At 37.2% G+C, this 21,626-nt stretch overlaps 1 protein-coding gene across 13 annotated transcripts in view; it reads right to left on the bottom strand.

Annotated features, from left to right (window-relative positions):
* DIP2 (disco-interacting protein 2) overlaps positions 1–21,626 on the bottom strand; it is a 513,412-nt gene that overhangs the window by 19,347 nt on the left and 472,439 nt on the right. For 11 of the 13 annotated variants that reach the window (XM_083135760.1, XM_083135758.1, XM_083135762.1 and 8 more), the window contains 7 exons: positions 17,759–17,990; positions 11,530–11,660; positions 9,818–10,064; positions 9,242–9,381; positions 4,569–4,696; positions 3,586–3,750; positions 780–895 (listed from right to left, as the gene is read on the bottom strand). In XM_083135760.1, coding sequence (XP_082991886.1) covers positions 780–895; positions 3,586–3,750; positions 4,569–4,696; positions 9,242–9,381; positions 9,818–10,064; positions 11,530–11,660; positions 17,759–17,990 — 1,159 coding nt within the window. The remainder of the gene's footprint in view (positions 1–779; positions 896–3,585; positions 3,751–4,568; positions 4,697–9,241; positions 9,382–9,817; positions 10,065–11,529; positions 11,661–17,758; positions 17,991–21,626) is intronic. The other 2 variants (XM_083135755.1, XM_083135752.1) reach the window with 1 other exon arrangement.

The raw sequence follows: 21,626 nt of genomic DNA, 5'->3' as shown, positions 1-21,626 counted from the left end.
TTTCAGAAACATCTACAAAAGTAGTGGATGATATATTTTAGCTGCACTGCAAAACTCGCCTTCTTTTTAACTACAATTTTACAAGCACAAAAAAGGTCACCTTCTGATCAAGGGGTCCCAGGTTTAATACCCGGTGGAGGCATATAGTGGTTCGGATCCCACTTTAACTGTAAGTCCAGTCCCAATTAACTATTCTGTGCATAAAGGGGACTTAAAACAAACAGTAACATTTGAACAAGATGGAAGTTGCAACAAGAACATTTCCACACAACAGCTCAGAAAATTATATACACAGAGTTACTACAAAAGAACTCCAAGATTTCATTTTGCAAACTGTGCACACAGTGAGACTCACAGCACCGAAACATATAGCATTTAAAAGAATAAGTAACTCATTAAGTTTTATGGAAAATTTCCACAAGAGCAACATAGTTCACTGGTGGACTGCTAGGCAATGGTTTGTGAAAATGGTAGGACAGATGAGTTTATATAAGGTATTACTGTTAACATGTACACTTGCTTCACATAGTTCACAATTCACTTTATACAGGATTTTTGCCTAATGTGACTTTAACAGACAATGTTCAATTGTTTTCCGTCATGTAATTAGTCTTTAATTCTTTTTAGTGAATGTGTAACTTTTCTAATTAATTTTACAAAATGTTAAAATGAGTACATCAAAATTGCATTATATAAATTACACAGTAGTATTATGGTAATTTGTTGACTCACACTGAACATTCCATTAAGCCAATCACACCACAATCACTACAACTTACCATATGAGCAGAATGTGTCCCTTACTCTATATTGACTAACGGCCGTCAGCCAAAGAGCTGGATTCACCTCCACTTCCGATGGAGGAATGAGAATGGAATGATGACCAGAATATATACTGGAAGTACATTTAAACATATTAACTAATTTTCAACAAAAGATGCTAGACAATTATCAAATACGGTAACTATTTTTTTTTTTTTTTTACTGTAGAACTTTCCATTGTGTTTATTACTATGATTAGTACTTATGACTAGAGCTTGGATTTGTATGTAATTACATATTCTACTCCCTTCTTGAACAGGAAAATGCCTACGAATTATATAACTGACATGATTTTGCCTAAGTTTTATGTTACATATTTTTACATATTTGCCAGGGTATTGCATATTTGCTAATTTACTTTACATAAAACAACATATTTTGTAATTGTTCCCATCTTGATCCTTTTTCCTATGTTTTCAATCTCTGAAACATGAAGGAAATTTATTTTCTAATCAATTGTAAGCATATATTTAGTTTTCTCTTTGTTAACTTCCAAACCTATCAATTTAGCTGCTTTGAAAAATACTTTAGCATTATTCTTAATTGTATTTACATCATCTCCTAGTAAGTCTACATCTTCTGCATATGCTGACAATAGAATCACACTGTTTAATTTTAGACCTTCATTAGTCTCTTTCACCTTCCTAACAGCGTATTCTAAGGCAAAATTAAAGAGCAATGGAGATAATGCATCTCCTTGTTTTAACCCATCATGAATTGTAAATTTGTGAGACATATTAATATCCACACGAATTTTACTATCTGTTTCACTGTTGCATACCTTTATCATATTAACAAGCTTCTTAGATATTCCAAATTCGACTAATATATTATATGATTTATATCTTTCAACCGAATCATATGATTTTTTAAAATCAATGAAGAGCTGATGGACATTTTGATTATAATCACACTTTTTCTCAAGTGTTTGTCTGATGTAAAAAAAAAGTGTCTGTCTGATGTAAAAAATATGACCAACAGTTGATATGTTACGTTTAAATCCACATTGATAATCACCTACAATTTCATTAGCACATGGAGTTTGTCTTATAAAATATTATTTAACATTCATTTAACATGTTGTTGAGAGTAGAGAAAGTCCACAGTAATTATTGCAGTTCTTTTTTCACCTAATTTAAACACACAAAGAATGATTGATTCTTTCCACTGTTGAGAAATTCCTTCTTCATTCCATATTAAACAAATTAATTTATGAATTTGACATACACGTATTAACATATTCCCACCATACTTAATTAATTCAGCTGGTATTACATCAATGGCAGGTGCTTTGCTATTCTTTAGCCTTTTTAATAGCACCTATAACTTCAGTCAAATTAGGTTCTGGAACTAAAGGTTCTGCTGTGTGTATTTCATTTACTTCTGATTTATCTCCTATATGAACATTTAAAAGGTCATTAAAGTAGTTCTTACATCTATTTGAAATATCACTTGGATCAGCCAAAAATTCAGTTTTTATCTTTTATCAAGTTTACTACAGGTTGCCATCCCTTTGTAAATTCTCTGATATTTTTATTTTTGCTGTTAGTTTCAATTGCATTAATTTTGCTTTTCAAGTAATCTCTTGATTACAGCATTGTGTACATAATGTTCAATATTTCCATGTTGCTGTTTTTGATGGTCGGATTAATTTCAAAGGACCACCACCTTCATTAACATATGATATGGCATATAGGACAGAGACGGTAGCACATCACTGCTTTGTTTACTCCCATTTTGCAGTACTTTGCGTCAACAAACACAGCAACGTGGAAATATCAAACTTTACCTACCTAATCTAACATTTATTCTTTATACCCTGCATAATATTGTAACAGTACATATCAATGTACAAGCATTGCTTAAAAATATTGATTGATATTTTCATAGATTATTAGAATATTAAAATGTCTTTGACTTAATCTTGAAATTTGTCATTCAATTACAGCATTCTTCATAGCCCACAGAAAAAAAGTACCGTATTTACGTGTGTATAGTGCACGTGTGTGTATAATGCGCACTCTGGTTTTGGATGGGTAAAAGTGACAAAAAATTATATCTCTCGTATAAAATGTGCAGTACTATCCAGTTTCAAGAAATGGCTTTCTTAGTTGTAGGTTGTAAATCTGTTGATATGCTGATCAAGAGTGAATGATGTCATACCTATTCAATTGCTCATTCCTTCTTTTTCAAAATCTATACTTTTTTTTTTTCCCGTGACTAATGTAACATTTATACGAGGCACATACAGGACCTTCCAAATAGCAGTTAGCAGCACAAGATTTATTCCATTAAGGAATTTACACACTCCATGTATGTCATATTATTTGGCCAGTAATACATTTTAATTTTTATTATATTTTTTCTTATGTTTTCTTTCATCCAAAGTACCATAAAAATCAGAATGTTTCTTCATTTTTTGATGAACTTATTTCAACCGCATTTCACATTAGTGTCGTTATCTTGTATGGAATACTGTTTCCATATTCAGAAACTGCAGGATTCAAGCTTTACAACAATACATAACATGATAGGGTTCCGTAAACATGAAAAATCAACCACAGTTTTTGGGAGCAAAAATTTTGGAAAAAAGTGTGCATTATACATGAGTAAATACGGTATTACTCCGATCTCTTTCACACACACACACTTCTTGTAATTTTTATCCTTAGTGTCACAACCATCACAAAATTACAAAATATCAGAAAATCCCCATTACATAAAAGAAACTAAATATTTGGCTGCTTGGCACAGGGTACTCACCTACTCAAACACCACAGAGCAAAGCCGAGTCCACAATATGGATCCAAGCAGAGTGCAATATGCCTAGATGGGTACAATTCGCAAGCTAGCTTCATAGACCTACACAAAGAGGTGACTGCAGCATGGGACATCTTTATACCAGCCAGCATACCAGTAGTTGAAACACTAGCAGGGGAAAATCAAGTGTGAATTAAGAGCAGCTACTAAACTAGCACACTACATTACCACTACACTAGCTAATGCATTTCAAGTTTTGAAAAATAGGACACCGCAAATACTTATCGATACATAAAGGTGAAGAGTGACAGTTTCGACCAGGTGTAAAATATTTCTATTTTGTCGGAATGGGCACTGCTACTAAGAGAAACTCGACAGAGAGTATGAATTTCTCCCCATGTTGCAAGTGGAAGTGTTTTTCCCATGCATTCGTTATGGAGGGGAAAAAATGCAACAACTTCCAAGTTACGGCTAATCAAATGGGAGTTGAGACTTTTCCTACGACAACTGAAATCTTCAACGTGTCCTCTTTCCATTCATGTGTTTTTCTACATCATCGGAAGTTTGGTTATTCCCAAGAGAACAAATAAAATAATACCCCCATAATTGTAATTCTAAGTTTTCCCCCCCTCCTACAACCATCCGGTGCACAGACCTCCCTTTCCCCAACTCGATGCATGGAAAGGTCATTGAGAGAGAGGCTGTTTAGAACTTTGCATCTCGCTGGACATTAAAACCGTTCCTCCTGCCCTTAAATGTGTTGTATGTAGTCTAACAATTTGATGTATTGTTTCCTTCAGAAAAATGAAGATACAGTGGAACCCAGATTTTACATTTTCCCCACAGTGCACATTCAATCCTCATGGTCACAATACAGATTTATGCTATAAAATTTGAATATTTCTGCATTTTAAGTTTTCTTCATCTTGGCTCCCTGAAAAATATAAAATCAACATTCTACTGTATTTATAACTATCCTTAATTACCTGAAATCCAAATACGCAAGCATTTCAGCAGTTGGTGCTCTGTATACACCTGGCAGTTTCTTCTTAGGCATATCATCAGTATCCAGAGTCAGGGGCCATGATTTTATGTCCACTACATTACTTGCCTCCTGCAATGTAACAATTTAAAATTTTAAAAAATTTAGTCAACTTCCAATTTCAAATGTACAGTAGAGTGAAAACAGAATACAAGGAACACAACTTTTCCACTCTGGTGGCAAACCAATGAACTAAATGCACTGTTGTATTAACAGGATGTTTGCTGCCAGCAGTCATAACTAAAGCATGTTATTATGCAAATAAAGATGCTGTCATGTTTCATGCTAGGTTATAAATCAGGTTATAGAGGAAAGCCTAGCTCCCCCCCCCAAAAAAAAGTAGACATACTTTAAGGCATCTAGAGACTGAATTCATTAAATCACAAATTGAAGCGATTTGAATAAATCATTCCTCAGTCAAAACTAGGAATGATATATTAGAAAATCAATGTAACACTCTTAAGCCTTGTTTCCATATTAAGAGAACATAAAATGCTGAACAAGGCAAAATTTATTGTATAAAAATATACACAGAAAACGTAACGATTCCATTCTTTTAACAGAGTCTTCTTCAGACAAAGATACACAATAAAAAAAAACTAGAGTGATCGTCTGAAGAAGATCCTGTTAAAAGGGTGGGAATGTTACGTTTTTAGTGTATATTTTTATACAATAAATTTTGCCTTGGTTAGCATTTTATGTTTTAGAAAATCAAGTTTAGGATGAGGATGAGTGATGAAATTGATAAAGGGACACTCACATAAAATGCCCATACTGGGATTTAACCTGGGATCCCTGCTATTGTAGCACACAGAGGTCGGCAATATATGTGGTCATAATAATTCACTGGCGCATTTGAAGATGTAGGTTTGGGTTCAAACTTGGCTCTAAACTTCTGGCATATTGGAGTAATGTAACTTCAGAAACGAAAACTGGAAACTCATTTTCAAATACCTAGTCAACACTTTGCGAAAATACGACAGGGTGACAATGCTGGGACAACCTTTCTTGAGACAATCGAAACAGAATTTGCAAATGTATGGAATTCCTGAAACTTGTACAAAATAGGTTTCATTCTTGGAATCACAACCCACCTGCGACCCCATCTAAATTACTGATTCAGACTGACCATTTCCATTTCAACCTTGGATAAGATTCCCCCTTTTGACAGGAGTTCAAACATGAACCCTTTGGCTTCATAGAAAATTAAGTTCCAATTTTAATATTTGAACCAAGTAAAAGGATATTTGTTGACACATATAATTTAATTAGAGAGCGGAAGTTGATGATCTAAAAAATATAGGTATATGACTTCTACAATGTCCTAAAAAATGGGGGAAAATGACGTAAAAAGTGCAAAAAATGGCCATTAAATTTGTTAGTTTCAGGTTAAAAATTGAAATGAAAAGGAAATTGAACAAAATGCAGTCTTGCTTTAAAAAAACAACAAAAAAAATGACACAACAAAGACTGTCACCAGTTTAGCATTTCTTTTGCTCGTAAATTGCAATCCTGCGAGATATATATAGGCCTATGTTCACCTTGGTGCAGTAGCGTACGCAGGATTTCATCAAGGGGGGTGTTATTTCGAAAACTTTCTACAAATTCACATTACCATTGTTTTATTATACTTTAATTAATAATAATAATAAATTAATAATTCTTATAATTAATTAATTAATTAGTTTAATTACTACTAATAATTACTACTAATGCAGCTGCTATTTATGAAAGAAATAGAACAAAATTACATTTCTTTTGTTTCTTTGTTACAAAATAATTGTCTAGTCAACGGTTATTTGTATATGATAAGTGAGACATTTTAAGTGTGAAGAAAATCCATAAAAACAAGCAAATATATTAAATTTATTGAAATAATCGAAATATAAAACTTATTCAAGGAGCCGCGCTGGTCTAGTCTGACAACTTCGTGGGATATCCGGGTTCGATTCCCGGAATTGGTTGGAATTTATCCAGCCTTGTCTCCGCACCCAGCCTCATAGCAATGGGTATATGAGAGCAACCCTGGGGGATGAAGGCTGCCGGAGCATGGTGCTGATCACATCACCTGCAAAATAGTTCGAGATCGAGAATCTTTGGTACCCACCACACCACTACGTGTGCCTTCATGGCACGATGCTGTATGCACGGGGGAATTTACATTACCTTTACCTATGGAACTCGCCCATGATGATGATGAAGTGCGAAAATACATGTTGCTAAATTCTACTGAGTCTATGTTTTCGTTGAAAAGTAAGTTTATAGACATTCCAACACATTTATCACTTCTAGGTGATTCAATAAGCACCTCTTCAACATTATTTAATGATGTGGATGTAGATTCAGCATCACTTGAGAGTTCACAAGGGGATGTGAAATCAGTACCGGGAAGAACGTTTGCAATAAGGTCGGCACACTGTGACGAAGCAAGGAATTTTCACAATTCTCGCGAGAGTCACTGCGCGACTTTTGGCAAAAAAGAATTGCAAAATTGAACTTTGCGGCCACTTAGATTGTGAATGTTGTGTTTTTCTTCATGCTGCATGGGAATAATAATTCAAATTATTATTATTATTATTATTATTATTATTATTATTGTCGCAGATCTTTGACTGATAAATTAGCTATTTTTATTTTTTTTCTACAGCATTTTCCATAATATTTCAAAAGCCCAAGGGGGGGGTTTAAACCCGGTAACCCCCCCCTTGCGTACGCCACTGCCTTGGTGGAAAAAAGACTCAAGAATATTACCAAAATGAAAGAAGTGACAAAATATGACGAAACAATACACAGAATATTGCGAAAAATGACGGAAAAATGCTGAAAATCTGGGAAAATGACCTAAAACCTGAAAATTGGCAAAAAAAAATGCAATTTACAATTACCTTTTTTGGGTTCTAGAGGAAGTGTAATATTGTGTATATTTAATGGGCAGCGTGTCCAAGATGTCAGAAAAAAAGATGACATTTCATCAACTTCTGCTCCCTACATATAATCATCACTCTCCATGAATTATAGTTCAGCATCACAGTTAGATTCCCTCCGAGCCTACATGCAATTATTTATTTTCTTGTAGTTTACGGTTATTACAAGCATAAGAAAACCCAAGAACAGGTTTGTCAACTCATATCATCGAAGAGAAACATTTGATTAAAAAGAGAAGGGTTTTAAAAAGATTAACGGGAAACACAGAGTTGAATGTCTGGGAAGCTTCGTTCATTGCAGAAGAACACTGGAATAAATTAAATAATGAAAATGGTAATGTAGATCCAGTATGGAGTTTTCTTTTTTTGAAATTTAATGTAACAGAAAACATCAAGAGACTGTGTGAAAACAATGATGAATTTGAATTACCTGATGATATTTGGGATTCATAATTAAAAAAATCTCAAATAAAAATACAACAGACTGCTTTTTTTCACAGTTAAGTTGCTATATTACAACAATGTAACATTGACAACGTCCATTATATAACGGATTCTTTTTGTTTAAAAATTACTAACCATTGTTATAACTTTATCTTTAGTCAAAATGAAAATAAATGTCTGATGAAAGGAGCGTGTGTTCTCCTGAAACGTCACAAAGAAAAACTGTTTTCTTATGCTTGTAATAACCGTAAACTACAAGAAAATAATTCTATAATGCAAGCAATGCGTACATACAAGAAAAACTATTATGCAATTATTTGAAGTTCACATTCTGATGTTACTGATATCATTTAATGGGTTAACTGAAATCAATGATTGCATATTATACAGCGTGTTCCGTTAAAACCTCCCTCATTTTAATTAATCATTGCTGAAAGGTTATGAAATGTAATAGTGATACTAGACGAAAGAGAAACAAAGAATTTTATTGCATGACCTCGAAACTCATTGTTCTCTTACTATGCAGTGTCATAATCGCATAAAGCACAATGGTGACTCCACAGCAGCATGCACAATCTGTTCTGGTATGCAGAGACCAAATCAATCATTACACTGCAAAGAAATTACCGGAGAGAATATGGAGGCGAAGCACCTGATGGGAAAACCATTAAGACATGGTGTGCGAAGTTTGAACTTTGAACTGCTTGGACTCTTGGCGAAGTGATTTACGTGGGCTTCTCTGAAATCCTGCTCGAATTTCTTCCACCTTTTCCTCTGAAACACGTCGACGAGAACCTCCGGATTGTTTATTAACACTTCCAGTTACCAAAAACTTTGCACACCATGCCTTAATGGTTTTCCAATCAGGTGCTTCACCTCCATATTCTCTCCGGTAATTTGTTTGCACTGTAATGATTGACCAAGTCTCTGCATACCAGAATACAGATTGTGCACGCTGCTGCAGTCGCCATTGTGCTTTATGCGATTGTGGCACTGCATAGTGAGAGAACGGTGAACTTCGAGGTCATGCAATAAAATTCTTTGAGTTTCTCTTTCATCTAGTACCACTATTATGTTTCATAACCTTCTAGCAATGATCAATTGAAATGTGGGAGGATTGAACGGAACATGCTGTATTCTTGTTCTTTATGGTCAAATACAGTTACTTTGTATATTCTTCACTTTAGAACTTGTGCATCAAAAACAAGAAAATGTGACGATGTGGAGTAGACAGAAAGGAACAACTTACCTTAGATTTAAGGAGCTTGATCACATTTTGATTTGAGAGTACAAGAACAGATTTACTAACATCTACAATCATTCTCACAGTAGGAAGGGTAGTTTGAAGATTTTGGGGATGGGGTGGCCGAATAGTTACTGGAACAGCACCTGCAAAAGGAAATGAATTAGCTGTGATTATGTACATAAATGTGCTCACATGTAATCTTTAGCACCAGCATTCTTCACACATGTTTTCAACAACAAAATTTTGGTTATCATATGACCAGCAAAAATATATCTGTAATGTAAGCTTCATCTTAATATGTGACACTTTTATTTAATGCTGCTTTTCTTCTTCAATCTACATCTTTCGGTAGTGAGATTGAGTCAAGTATTGAATGCACTTTGGCCAAAAAAGCAGCTAAAAGATGTTGGACACATGAAACAATTGCAAAATATATGACTGATCGATTAAAAATGAACCTCTTACTAAATTCCTGGACACAGATAACAGAACTGAATAATAATAAAAAAAAACCATATTTTTAATTTGATTAAAAATGCAATTTGAAAAGTTTAAATAAATAATCGGGAAATTTCTTACCTACATACAGACATCCATAGAAAGCACATATTAAGTCCACTCCGGGAGGGTAAATTAATGCCACGTGGTCTCCTGTGTTGATCTTCCCTTTCTCGAGCAGTAAACAACCAACCCTCTCAGCCTTCTTGTGCAGCTGGGAGCAGGACAGCACAGTTGCCACCGTTCCCTTGGAGTTCAGAAGAGTGAAGATCACATGGTCAGCTGTCGTCTGGGCTCTCCACCTCAAGATCTCAGAAATAAACTGATACTGGAAAAGTTAAACACATGCTACATTTTATTTCTGTTCTTGTTCTGGACGAAACATGAAACAAAATATGGGGGAAATACAAATAACTTGTGAAAGCATTCCATCTATGGTAAAATTGGTTCCAAAGTTGCTACTGTATAAACATGCATTACAATACTTGTTCCCTTCTGATGAGGGATAGTAAATTATCAAATTGTTAGAAGTTGTGTGCCAATTGGGCACAATTTTATTCATGGAATTTTTATGAATTTATTAGAATATGAAACGTGAATTAGGTCAAGGATAATATCTTGTGCTAAAAAGTGCATTCTTTACATGACAATGTACCATTTCTGCATATAATTAGTACATGTATTGTAAATGGCTATTTTAATCTTTGATAACCTAAAGGGTTTTCGAACAGGAGATACTGGTTGTTTTTAAGGTATGGTTGTCATCTGGCAACACTGATTCAATATGGCATTTGTTGGCTGTCAGCTGTAGACCATTACAAGTGTAGTCATGGAGCAATGCACAATACATGCATATCACGAAAGTTTATTATTGTAATCTGTGTTCTGTAAAAACAACATCTGGCCAATGATTATTCCAATCTGCACAAACATCCAACAGAGAAAACAATATGCAGAATACTTTATAAATTTTGCGCAAGATATTAAGATGCCTTAGTGTGTTCTTGCAGATCATACAGCCATGGTTCATTGGCTGAAGTTCCAAGATTGTTACAGCTTACAGCGAATTGCAAGTGCTACCACATGATGATGGACAACTTTTTGGCCCACCATTGAATGATATGGATAACATGTGGTTTTTAAAAGAAGATGCAAGATACTATACAGCTAATGAAATGGTGACTTTGTTGCAGTTGACGTTTATGGGAAGAATTCATCACAAAATGGTGGCATTGATCCCAAAATCATTTTACACTGTTGGATTATTTTCTTCAGGGCAATGTGAAATATAAGATGTATGCCAAAAACAATGACAAGCTCAAAGAAGAAATTCAATTCATCATTGCAGAGACTGAGCTGCAATAACCATTTGTTCAATATTATCGTTCAATGACTAATTGTAATTGAGCATACTGCATGTTAATGACATCCACAGATTGTACACAGTTCTATGTGTTCCCCTAACTAGCTTCTATTGCAAAAGCCTTTACATTGTACACATTATGTGTAATTACAAGTCTTACTTTCTTTCTTCTTTATGCAAGTTTTAAGTGTTTGACAATGTCAATGTAAGGATTCATAAAACTATAGGTATTGTCCAAATTGAAGAGTTTGAGCCATGTACATAAAGCTTATGGAAGAAACTATACTATAGCAAAGGGATTGAGGGGGTATTGCAGTTTATGATTCATGCAGGTACATTGAACTACTTACAGAGCCTCCCTTACAGATGAAGATGAAACCATTCATATTTGCAAGACATCATAAGTTGTACAGAACACATCATCACTTACCTTTCGGGCAGAGTCAGAATCTTCGTCGACGACTCCCATATCTCTTCCCTGAGCAGAAGCCAATCTGTTGCCTTGCACGATGTTCCCAACCATGACGGATGCTGGGCCAATGTCTGTAACATAATTAGCAGCTAGGAAGCCACATTACAAAAAATGTTGTTGAAGCAGAAAAGCAAGCAACTTATTTCATACAACTATAACACAGTATTTTTTTTACCCCTTTCAGAGTTCAATGGAAGTTGGCATTGGCACTAGTAGAAATTACGCAATTTGTAAGAGCAGCATATTGACTATTCCTGAAAATGGGCATTTACAAAAAAGTATTCCCTTTCATTTCAGGATAGATGTTCAGAAAGATTCAAGAGTGGGCACTTTATATGATATGGAGTTTTTTGGTTTTTTATCTATTAATGTTGAAGTGGAGCAATGACAAATAACAAGGTGAAAACTTACTTTTAAAGCCTCAGCACTTACTCAAGCCAGTATATATGTAGAGAAAACAAACAAAGATGATTATATATAAATATATGAACCATGCTTTTTGCAATACTTATTTTGGTTCTCACAGATAAACAGAGGAGGGAGTGGAATATCGCAAACGTCTTGCACAAAAATTGCTCGTAAAGAAGTTTGAAGTAATCTCAGGACACCAAATCAGTGGTGGTGATTAGGGGGCTGGGGTGTGCCACATTTGCCCCCGCACTATGCTAAACCTCATCTACAAAGGGAAATATACTGTCTTTGCCCCTCCCAGTTTTGGGACCTTGCCCCCCCCCCCCCCCCCTAGTTTCAGAACCCAATTGCCGCCACTGCACCAAATATATCACTTTCATCCAAAACGGGAGTGAATATTACAAACAAATGAAAATATGAAATTTTTACTGATAAAGAACCCACATAAAAATGACAACGTTCATTCAGAACTTGCATAATATTCTCAATAGTTTCATGGCAACATACATATATTACACTACTGATAATACGTGGATGGATCAGAAAATAAGTTACAACAAGCATTCCGTGAATGTACGAAATAGGCAGTAAGTAATTGGTTTATCCGGAGGTGCAACAGATGGCATCATATAACTCGCGTGGCGAGTTTCGACAACTTTACGTTTACCGTTAGTGGCGTAGTAGCTGATGCAACGGCAAGATGCTTACAGCTTTGGTCTGCCGTGAAAGTGCGAAGTGTCATACGTTTTTTGTGGGCGAGGAATGTTCCAGCAGCGGATATTCATTCAACTCATGGAAGTGTATGGTGAGTGTTATCAGTAGACAACATGTTGCAAAATGGTGTAGGTCATTTGACTTGGAAAGGGAGGATGTGGCAAGCTGCCATGGTGCACACAGTGGATTTCCAAGTTCGGCAACAACAGACAACAGTTGCTGCAACGTTTCAGGTGGGAAGTGTGGAACCACCCTCCATACAGCCTGGACTTGGCCCCCAGTGACATTTTTCTTTTTCCTCAGCTGAAAGCGCACTTGTCTGGAACACGGTTCTCGTTCGACGATGACATCCAGGCAGTTGCCACGAAGTGGTTCAATGAGCAGAGACATGATATCTACCTTGGTTTTTTATTAACTTGTAATTTATTTTGACAATTGATAAACCATTTAATTTCAAAATTGTTCCTTTGGTTATGCAAGTGTTACTAGTATGTTTTTTGTTTTTTTTTACTTGTAATGCCACACACCTTCTTCCTACCCTTAAGGGGTAAAAAATACAAAACATATAATGGGAAAAACACACACACACATTACAAAACAGCAGTTGCAGGGTGACAACTATCACAACACCAAGCACAGTGCCATATCGTGATCGAATGGCATTCACTGGTCTATTCTATGCGGTGAGGAGCACATCCTGACCATCACAATGTTTGTTTTCGTAAGATGCGTATAAGAGAGGAACCGGATCTCCAAACAGTCGTACAACAAACATTGAGATGCTCAATGAAAAGATGACACTTGTGAATTTTCCTGCAACTTCATATTTCCTTACATAACTCAAGCTTTAATCCTGACATGGATCCCGGATCATGCTTTGGGAGGTCAGAACAGGAAATGCCCAAAAGGGAAAATAAGAGATGGTCGAATGAAAGAATGCAGGTAAGTATGTATGTCACCAACAGAACAGAAAGATTAAGGTAACAAGCAGTGTGTGCCTAGTATACTTGTTTTCAATATGAACCTCAAAAACTTAAATTCTCTCCGAGCTGAAAATTTGACTCACTGTGCAGTGAAATAATCAATTTAAAATTATTGGAAATTTACACTGTTTTCAGTATGCAATGTTTCAGGTGTGTACTTAGATGAAACTGAATCGAGAACTAGATGTTCTTGATGTTGTAGAGAACAGTAATGCATAACACAGCATTAATGAAGATTTGTCATATTTGTAATCCTATTCTTTCATGCACTAACTCACCACTAACCCTTCCTCACAACTCAGTATGATTGTATTTATGCTTGCAAAATTGCAACCTCTGTCTGACAAACTGCTTCACTTAATTTAGAGGAGCTCTTACTATAAATACTGCTAGAAACTGCAAGCATATATATAGAAACTGTTTCAGAAGATGCTTCAAAAGCAATAATTAAATCTCACCAAGTTGCACACACATGCACTTTTCAAAAAAGTACTTTGCAACTGATTTTGCCACCCCCTCTTGTGGTTTTATTAAGTTGGTAACATCGATTGCTAAGTTATTCAAAAACTTGGAAAAATGAGTAAGAAATGAGTAACAAGGGCAGCTAAGAAGTGAGAATTAGAAGACAGTACTGCCCCAAAAATATACATAGAAGACTACCAAAATTGTAAACAGAAGATCAAGTTTCCACAGGGTGAAACCTCTTGGATAAAACATGACAGATGCACCTGAATAGGCTTGAAAAATATATTCCAAGCAGACGGGGTGGTAAGAAAGAAACATAAAGGAAGATACATGTTGAAGATATGATGCATTGAGTTCTCAATCCATAATGGAAGGAAACTGAATATTAAAGTTGTCACACTATCAACTGTGTCTACTAGTGCAGGCAGAAGTTTAAATTTTCTCTAGGAAGAATTGGTGTTGCAATGTTTTGTCTACAGAGCCCAATTCAAACCCTTCACCCATAAGGCAAAGCTTCCATTATCTAAGGTAATCTGAAATGACAGGAAAACACAATCATTACAAACATCTATATAGGAGAAACATTCTAAAACATCTCATATCCTGTCTCTTACATACAAAAAAAGAACTACAATTTAATTTCTTTTTCCTTCATTCCAAATGCATCCTTATTAATAATATTGTAATAATATGCAATTAAAGCAAACATGGAAAAGAATTTAGACACATAAAAATGGCTTTAAAATGCTAATTTTTGCATGTCCAGTAAGCAAGAACTGACAGCACACAGTGCCTGGACAGACAATGCTGTTATTTGTCTTCCTGGTTTTCCTTACGACGAAGATGAAAACTGACAACCCCACTGCATGTGAAGTGTGGTTGATGATACAACTTTTCAATGCAAAACTATGTGAATGATGTGAAAATTTACAGGCAGAGTGTTGATGTTTATCATGAAGGTGTAATGAACGAAGGAAAGCAACATAGTCAGGTTCCCACATAAATTCTGCATGTATTTTAGCAGTTTTTTCTAGAATGCTCAATTTTTTCCCCGAGTACTCAATTCACAGTAAAATCCTATTTGAGATCTCTTTTACAACTGCTGCCTGCATTTCCCCTCATTTATCACTACTTTCCGATACCAATAACAAAACAAATTTGTGAATAAATTAAAATGAAATTTCTGTGCATATAACTGTGGACAAGGACTACAAGTTTTCTAAAAGTTAAAACATTTTTTCAAACCCTATTACAGTGCACAAAACAAAATTTCATGCCCATCAGACATAGGACATCTGAATATTTCAACTTTTTACAAACATATGTTTACAATGGACACAATATCAATCTGTAAGGCAAAATAAACATTTCTTTCAAGGCTTATATCTTCAAAGAATTAACAAAGGCCTCTAAAAAACAAGTCAGATTTTCCCTTAACATGTCATTTCTCAAATTCCCTGAGCTTGCCAGTTTTCTAAGTGTGTGGCAACCCTGAGTGTATAACTGTATCCAAGGTCCGTAGACCGCTAGTATCCCTCGCTCTTGAAGGTCTGGTCATAACTTGCCTTTTTCCAGCCCCATGTTTACAGCCCCGGCAGGGTCTCCGTGATGTCATCAGGATGTGACTTCTCCAAGTGTCTGCTATTTCCAACACTGTGTAAAGCATTCAACACTCTTGTTTTTAAGAGAAGAAACACATATTGAAGAGCATCGCAACACAACTTACACAGAATACATGAATGTGATGGTGCATAGAAAAAATTATAAGAAAGCAAAATCACAAATTTACCCACGGTTAGTGCTGGAAAGAATTGGAAAAAGAGAAGCACTGGATCCATTGTTTTTGCTTGATGGTATTTGGCCTTTTAATTTTTGGATCCTGCGGTTCAAATATAGAATTCGGAAAAAAATAATGTTCTTCCTTGACAAAACACGAAGTACTTTCTGTTGCTTTGTTTTTACGATTTTTTTTGTTTTGTATTGAACAGACGAATGATAATGACTAATCAAGATTTTTGTTCTCGATCTGACAGACACACTTACTCAGAACATTTTTCATAGCAATCTTGCCTTCACACTAAGGATGGTCAAAAAATATCCAGTTCAGAAAAATTTAAAATCTCTATTCGGAAATTTTACTATCCATTTTTCAGGTCAGATTTATTAAAAAATCTCTCAATGTGCTGTACTTTAAGTATCGCCTTCCTCATTTCACGATCATATACTCTGTAAGTAAAAGTAAAGTGCTCCCATGTGCCTTACACAACACCATGAAGGCGTATAGGGGATGTGGAGTTAGGAGTCCACACTATCTTGATCACGGCCGAAGGTGGGGGGCAGGTGATCAGCACCATGCCCCTGGTCGCCTTTATCCCCCAGTTTCCTCAGGTACCTACTTTATACAATACAATGCTGGCTGGGTGCCGGTAGTAGTAGTAGTAGTAGTAAAAAAAAAAAGCTGGAAATACACGAATACAATCGCAAAGAAAGAACAGAGAAACAAGTTTCCCTTGCTAAAACTAGCGGATACCAAACTTTCCCCAGCAATCTGTCATCCCTATGACATCACAGTTTTACAACCACCTCGGCTTGCTCAAAAGGGTTGTTATGAACAGACCTTCCAAAGCAGGCGGCAAACAAGTCAACAGACCTTGACTGTATCCAACAAACTTCTTTCCACATTTCTCTACACCCATCTGCTCCTTACTTTCTGGACACACCTTAGCAATGTCAGAATCTATCGTGAACATATCTTAACTAATTGACTGTAATTGTTACTGCATTATTCTTCACCTTCATATCACTAAATTAATCCTAACATATGACGAGAATAATATTTACTAGGGCTGAGCATATACAATGCAATCTGATCCTGATGCCAACATTTCCTGCTATTACAGAAATGTTCAGAATAGTTATACGGTATGTTAAAATAATTACATTACAAATGTGAAATATCAATCTATCACACTTCTGCTTTAAAATATTCTTAAACTTGCTTACAAAATGATTGAAAAATAGGTTTAAGTTTTTTACCTACACTTTGTGTCAAGACGATTTATTTTAACCCTTAAATACCAGATCAGGGCAATGTGATACATGTCCATGACAAATTCAAGTTTAATGTTCCAGACATTCACGTTTGTATTGATTCATGATCATATCATGTGATAGGAGGTGGAGAGGAGTTCCCATATAGCCAAATTGGTTAGCACTCTTGCCTTTGGAGCAGGTGATCCCAAGTTTGATTTCTGGTGGAAGCCCCAACATCGTGAGGACAAATGGGAAGTAAAAAGCTAGCAGGCTCCAATCTCAAAAGCCAGTAAAACTTGCAATGGGACTCAATGCAATGAACATGCACCACCCAATAAAAAGTTACTTGGCAGGCCCTAGTAATTTTAATTTTTTATTAAAAAAGCATGGATGAATGTCCTAAAGTCATAACAATATCATCACTCTTTAGTCATGTCACTCCAACATTGTTTTTTTAAGACGAGTTTTAATTTTAACCCAATTTCATACATTCATTTCTCATAATGTTCACTGCAGGTGAAGAATTGCATTCGATAATATGTCTAAGACAAATACAGTGGATAAACTCTTGATTCCCTCACCTGAGTGAACCTCACGTGGCTTGGGCAAGTTGGTGACGCAGGTGTGAGGGCACAGCAGTACGTTGGCTGGGTGCAGGGTGCCCTCGAGGTAACGCCTCTTGGTCTCTGATAGGTGGATGCCACCGAGAGGAGTTTTCGGTAGGTAGTTTGGAGGAACCAGTGCAAGGCAGTAGATGCCAACTTGGTGAATAGAATCCACAGCTTGCAACACTCTGGACATCCACTGGAAGCTCTGAAGTGCAAAGAACACACACACATAAACACTCTTTGAAGCTGAACTTTATATTTCATCACCCATTGCACTATCTGGTTTAACTGGCACATATTTCTGATAAATAAAAAAAGCAAAATTTTGGTACAAAAACAGTCAATTTTGGGTTCAAAAGCGGTGAAAAATCAGATCAAAAGTGGTATGTAAAAATGAGACTGGTTTGAAAATTGTGAATATAATCCTAAATTTGATTTAAAAACTGCACTTATTATGCAAAAAAAATATCCCTTCTAATAGTACATTTACGTAGTTAACAGAGTATTACAGGGTGGCCACTCTAGGACCAAGATAAAATTCAAGTATAATTCCCGGTTTTCAAGGTGAACTTTCCAAAAATTCAAGGCTATAAGCAGATGTTTTCTCTATTTCAACCTTATGTATTACTCACCCACACACATACCAACAAATATATTAACAATATATAGGGACTGTGCGACTCCAATGTATCCAAAAATTCTAATTCAATTCAATTGAACGATATATATATACCGCGTGAGGCACCTAAAAGTACCACCTGAAATAGCGAAGAAACCAGAAACAGTAGCGATGTGAGGTTTGCGGGAAACAATAATATCAAATGGGGCTCGTAAATCGGAGGTATGGGGTGGGTCGAAAAATATCGACAAATGGGGCATCTGGAGCAAAGTCATATTTTTTTAAATGGAACGATATACAATAACATGCATAATATAAAAGAGCACACGCAGAGAAACACAACGCCGTTGGTCTCATGCATCTACTGCACATAGGAACGAAGATATGGCCATGTGAAAATATGTAAACAAAGTAACAAGTGGCCCACTTGACCGTCAGTACCACGGCATGTAAGACTTCTCAGGTGCCTGACAGAACTGCCTTTACGCAGAGCAAGTTTTGATAGCAGGTCCACGAGATCGTGTTAGTTCATAGCAAGCAGTCGTAGTGGTAAGAGCGAAGATTATGGTGTTCACAAACATAGAAAAAGCGGACATGATCCTGATTTATGGGGAATGCCGAAAGAATGCCTCAGAAGCCTACCGTGTGTACGCAGAGAGATATCCGGACAGACGACAGCCATCTCGACGTCTGTTTGGTAAGTTATTTATTAAATTAAGAGACACCGGAAGTGTAACACCACGAGCACGTGTGCGGAACAAGCCAACTACAGGTGAGGCAGGTGCAACAAATGTTCTCGCCGCTGTTGCTGTGAATCCGCACGTTAGCTCCCGTGAAATTGCCAGGGATGCTGGGATGAGTCAGCGAAGTGTATTGCGCATTCTGCACACACACAAGTTTCACCCATATCATATCTCCCTCCATCAGGAACTTCACGGGAATGATTTTGTGGACCGTGTTCAGTTTTGCACATGGATGTTACGACACGACACACCCGATTTGTCACGTATCCTCTTCACTGACGAGGCAACTTTTACCAATCATGGAAATGTCAACCTAAGGAACATGCACTATTGGTCGGTGACAAATCCACATTGGCTTCGCCAAGTGGAACGCCAGCGCCCATGGAGTGTGAACGTGTGGTGTGGTATAGTGGGTGAACATCTCATTGGCCCTTTTTTTATACAAGGGACACTGAATGCTGACCCGATACATACAGTTTTTACAACATGAACTGCCTGTACTATTGGAGGACATACCACTTCAGACAAGGAGGGAAATGTGGTACCAACATGACAGGTGCCCAGCTCACAGTGCAAGACGTGCTACAGCATGTGTGGAAAATACATTTCCAAATCGTTGGATTGGACATGGAGGGCCTGTCAAATGGCCGGCTCGTTCCCCACATTTGACACCGTTAGACTTTTTCCTGTGGGGAAAGCTGAAGGACATTGTCTACCGGGATGTGCCAACAACTCCAGAGGATATGCAACACCGCATTACTGCGGCCTGTAGGGACATTCCCTACGAGATGCTACATTCTGTGCAACGATCGTTGCGTGGGCGCCTCGTTGCCTGTATCGCAGCTGACGGCCACCACTTCGAACACACACTTTGACAGGTTTTCGCTTCTTACGCAGTGGTTCTTCGACATACTGTCATGGTCATCTTCATTATGCTGTAACACTGTCAAATACATGGTGCTGACGATGTCTACTGTATTTTTCTTCCTTTAACACGTTCTGTCTTCATCTTGTCCAATGGCTTCCGACATCTCATACTTGTACATGCCGTGGTACTGACGGTCAAGTGGGCCACTTGTTACTTTGTTTACATATTTTCACATGGCCATATCTTCGTTCCTATGTGCAGTAGATGCATGAGACCAACGGCGTTGTGTTTCTCTGCGTGTGCTCTTTTATATTATGCATGTTATTGTATATCGTTCCATTTAAAAAAATATGACTTTGCTCCAGATGCCCCATTTGTCGATATTTTTCGATCCACCCCATACCTCTGATTTACGAGCCCCATTTGATATTATTGTTTCCCGCAAACCTCACATCGCTACTGTTTCTGGTTTCTTCGCTATTTCAGGTGGTACTTTTAGGTGCCTCACGCGGTATATATACGAGGTGCATCCAGAAAGTAAGTTTCCCTATTTTTTTTAAAAAAAAAACCAACACAGTTTCAGGAAACCATTTATTGGCAAAAGGTACAGCAAAGGTTCAGCTATTTTTCAACATAGCAACCACCAGAATTGAGACACTTGTCGTATCGTGGTATCAACTTTTGGATCCCACTGTCGTAGAACTCTGCCGCCTGTGAATGGAACCAGCATGTGACAGACGTCTTCAGCTCTTCGTCGTTGCCAAAACGCTCACCGGAGGACAGGAATTTCTTGAGGTGCAAGAAAACGTGAAAATCGCTGGGAGCCAGATCAGGACTGTGAGGTGGATGATCAAACAACTCCCAGCCAAATTCCGTCAAAACAGCTGCTGTGCACCGAGCCGTATGTGGACGAGCATTGTCATGGAGGAGCACAACACCTGCAGTAAGCACGCCACGCCTCTTGTTTTGAATGGCACGTCGCAATTTCCTTAGTGTTTCACAGTAATGGTCAGCGTTCACCGTTTCACCTATGGGGAGGAAGTCAATAAGCAAAATGCCCTTCCTGTCCCAAAACATGGTGCACATCACTTTCTGTACCGACAGCGTCTGTTTGAATTTCTTCTTGACTGGAGATCCACTATGCCGCCAATGCATTGACTGCTGCTTGATTTCCGGGGTGAAGTGCGAAATCCACGTCTCATCGCCCGTGACGATCCTGTCGAGGAAATCATCGCCGTCATCATGGTACCGTTGCAGGAATGTCAGTGCTGCTCCTGAACGTTTCATTTTGTGTTCGGGTGTCAGGTTTTTCGGCACCCACCTGGCACACAATTTTTTGAACAGCAGGCGCTGTGTGACAATCTCATGCAACACGGATCGCGATATCTGCGGAAAAAGGCTACTCAACTCTGTAATCGTGAAGCGACGGTTCTCTACGATGCGCTGCCGCACCAGCTCAACCAGATCATCAGTGATGAGGGACGGACTCCCACTGCGCTCTTCATCATGGACACTTTGACGACCTTCCGAAAACTGCCGACACCAGCGATGCACCATCTGCTTATTCATAATGTTCGGCCCATAGACCTCACACAATTGACGAATGTCAAT

Source organism: Lepisma saccharinum, chromosome 14 (genome assembly GCF_977018435.1).
Source record: "Lepisma saccharinum chromosome 14, izLepSacc3.1, whole genome shotgun sequence".
NCBI classification, from domain to species: domain Eukaryota; kingdom Metazoa; phylum Arthropoda; class Insecta; order Zygentoma; family Lepismatidae; genus Lepisma; species Lepisma saccharinum.
The sequence above is the reverse complement of the archived record's forward strand: the minus strand, read 5'-3'. Positions and strand labels throughout refer to the sequence as shown.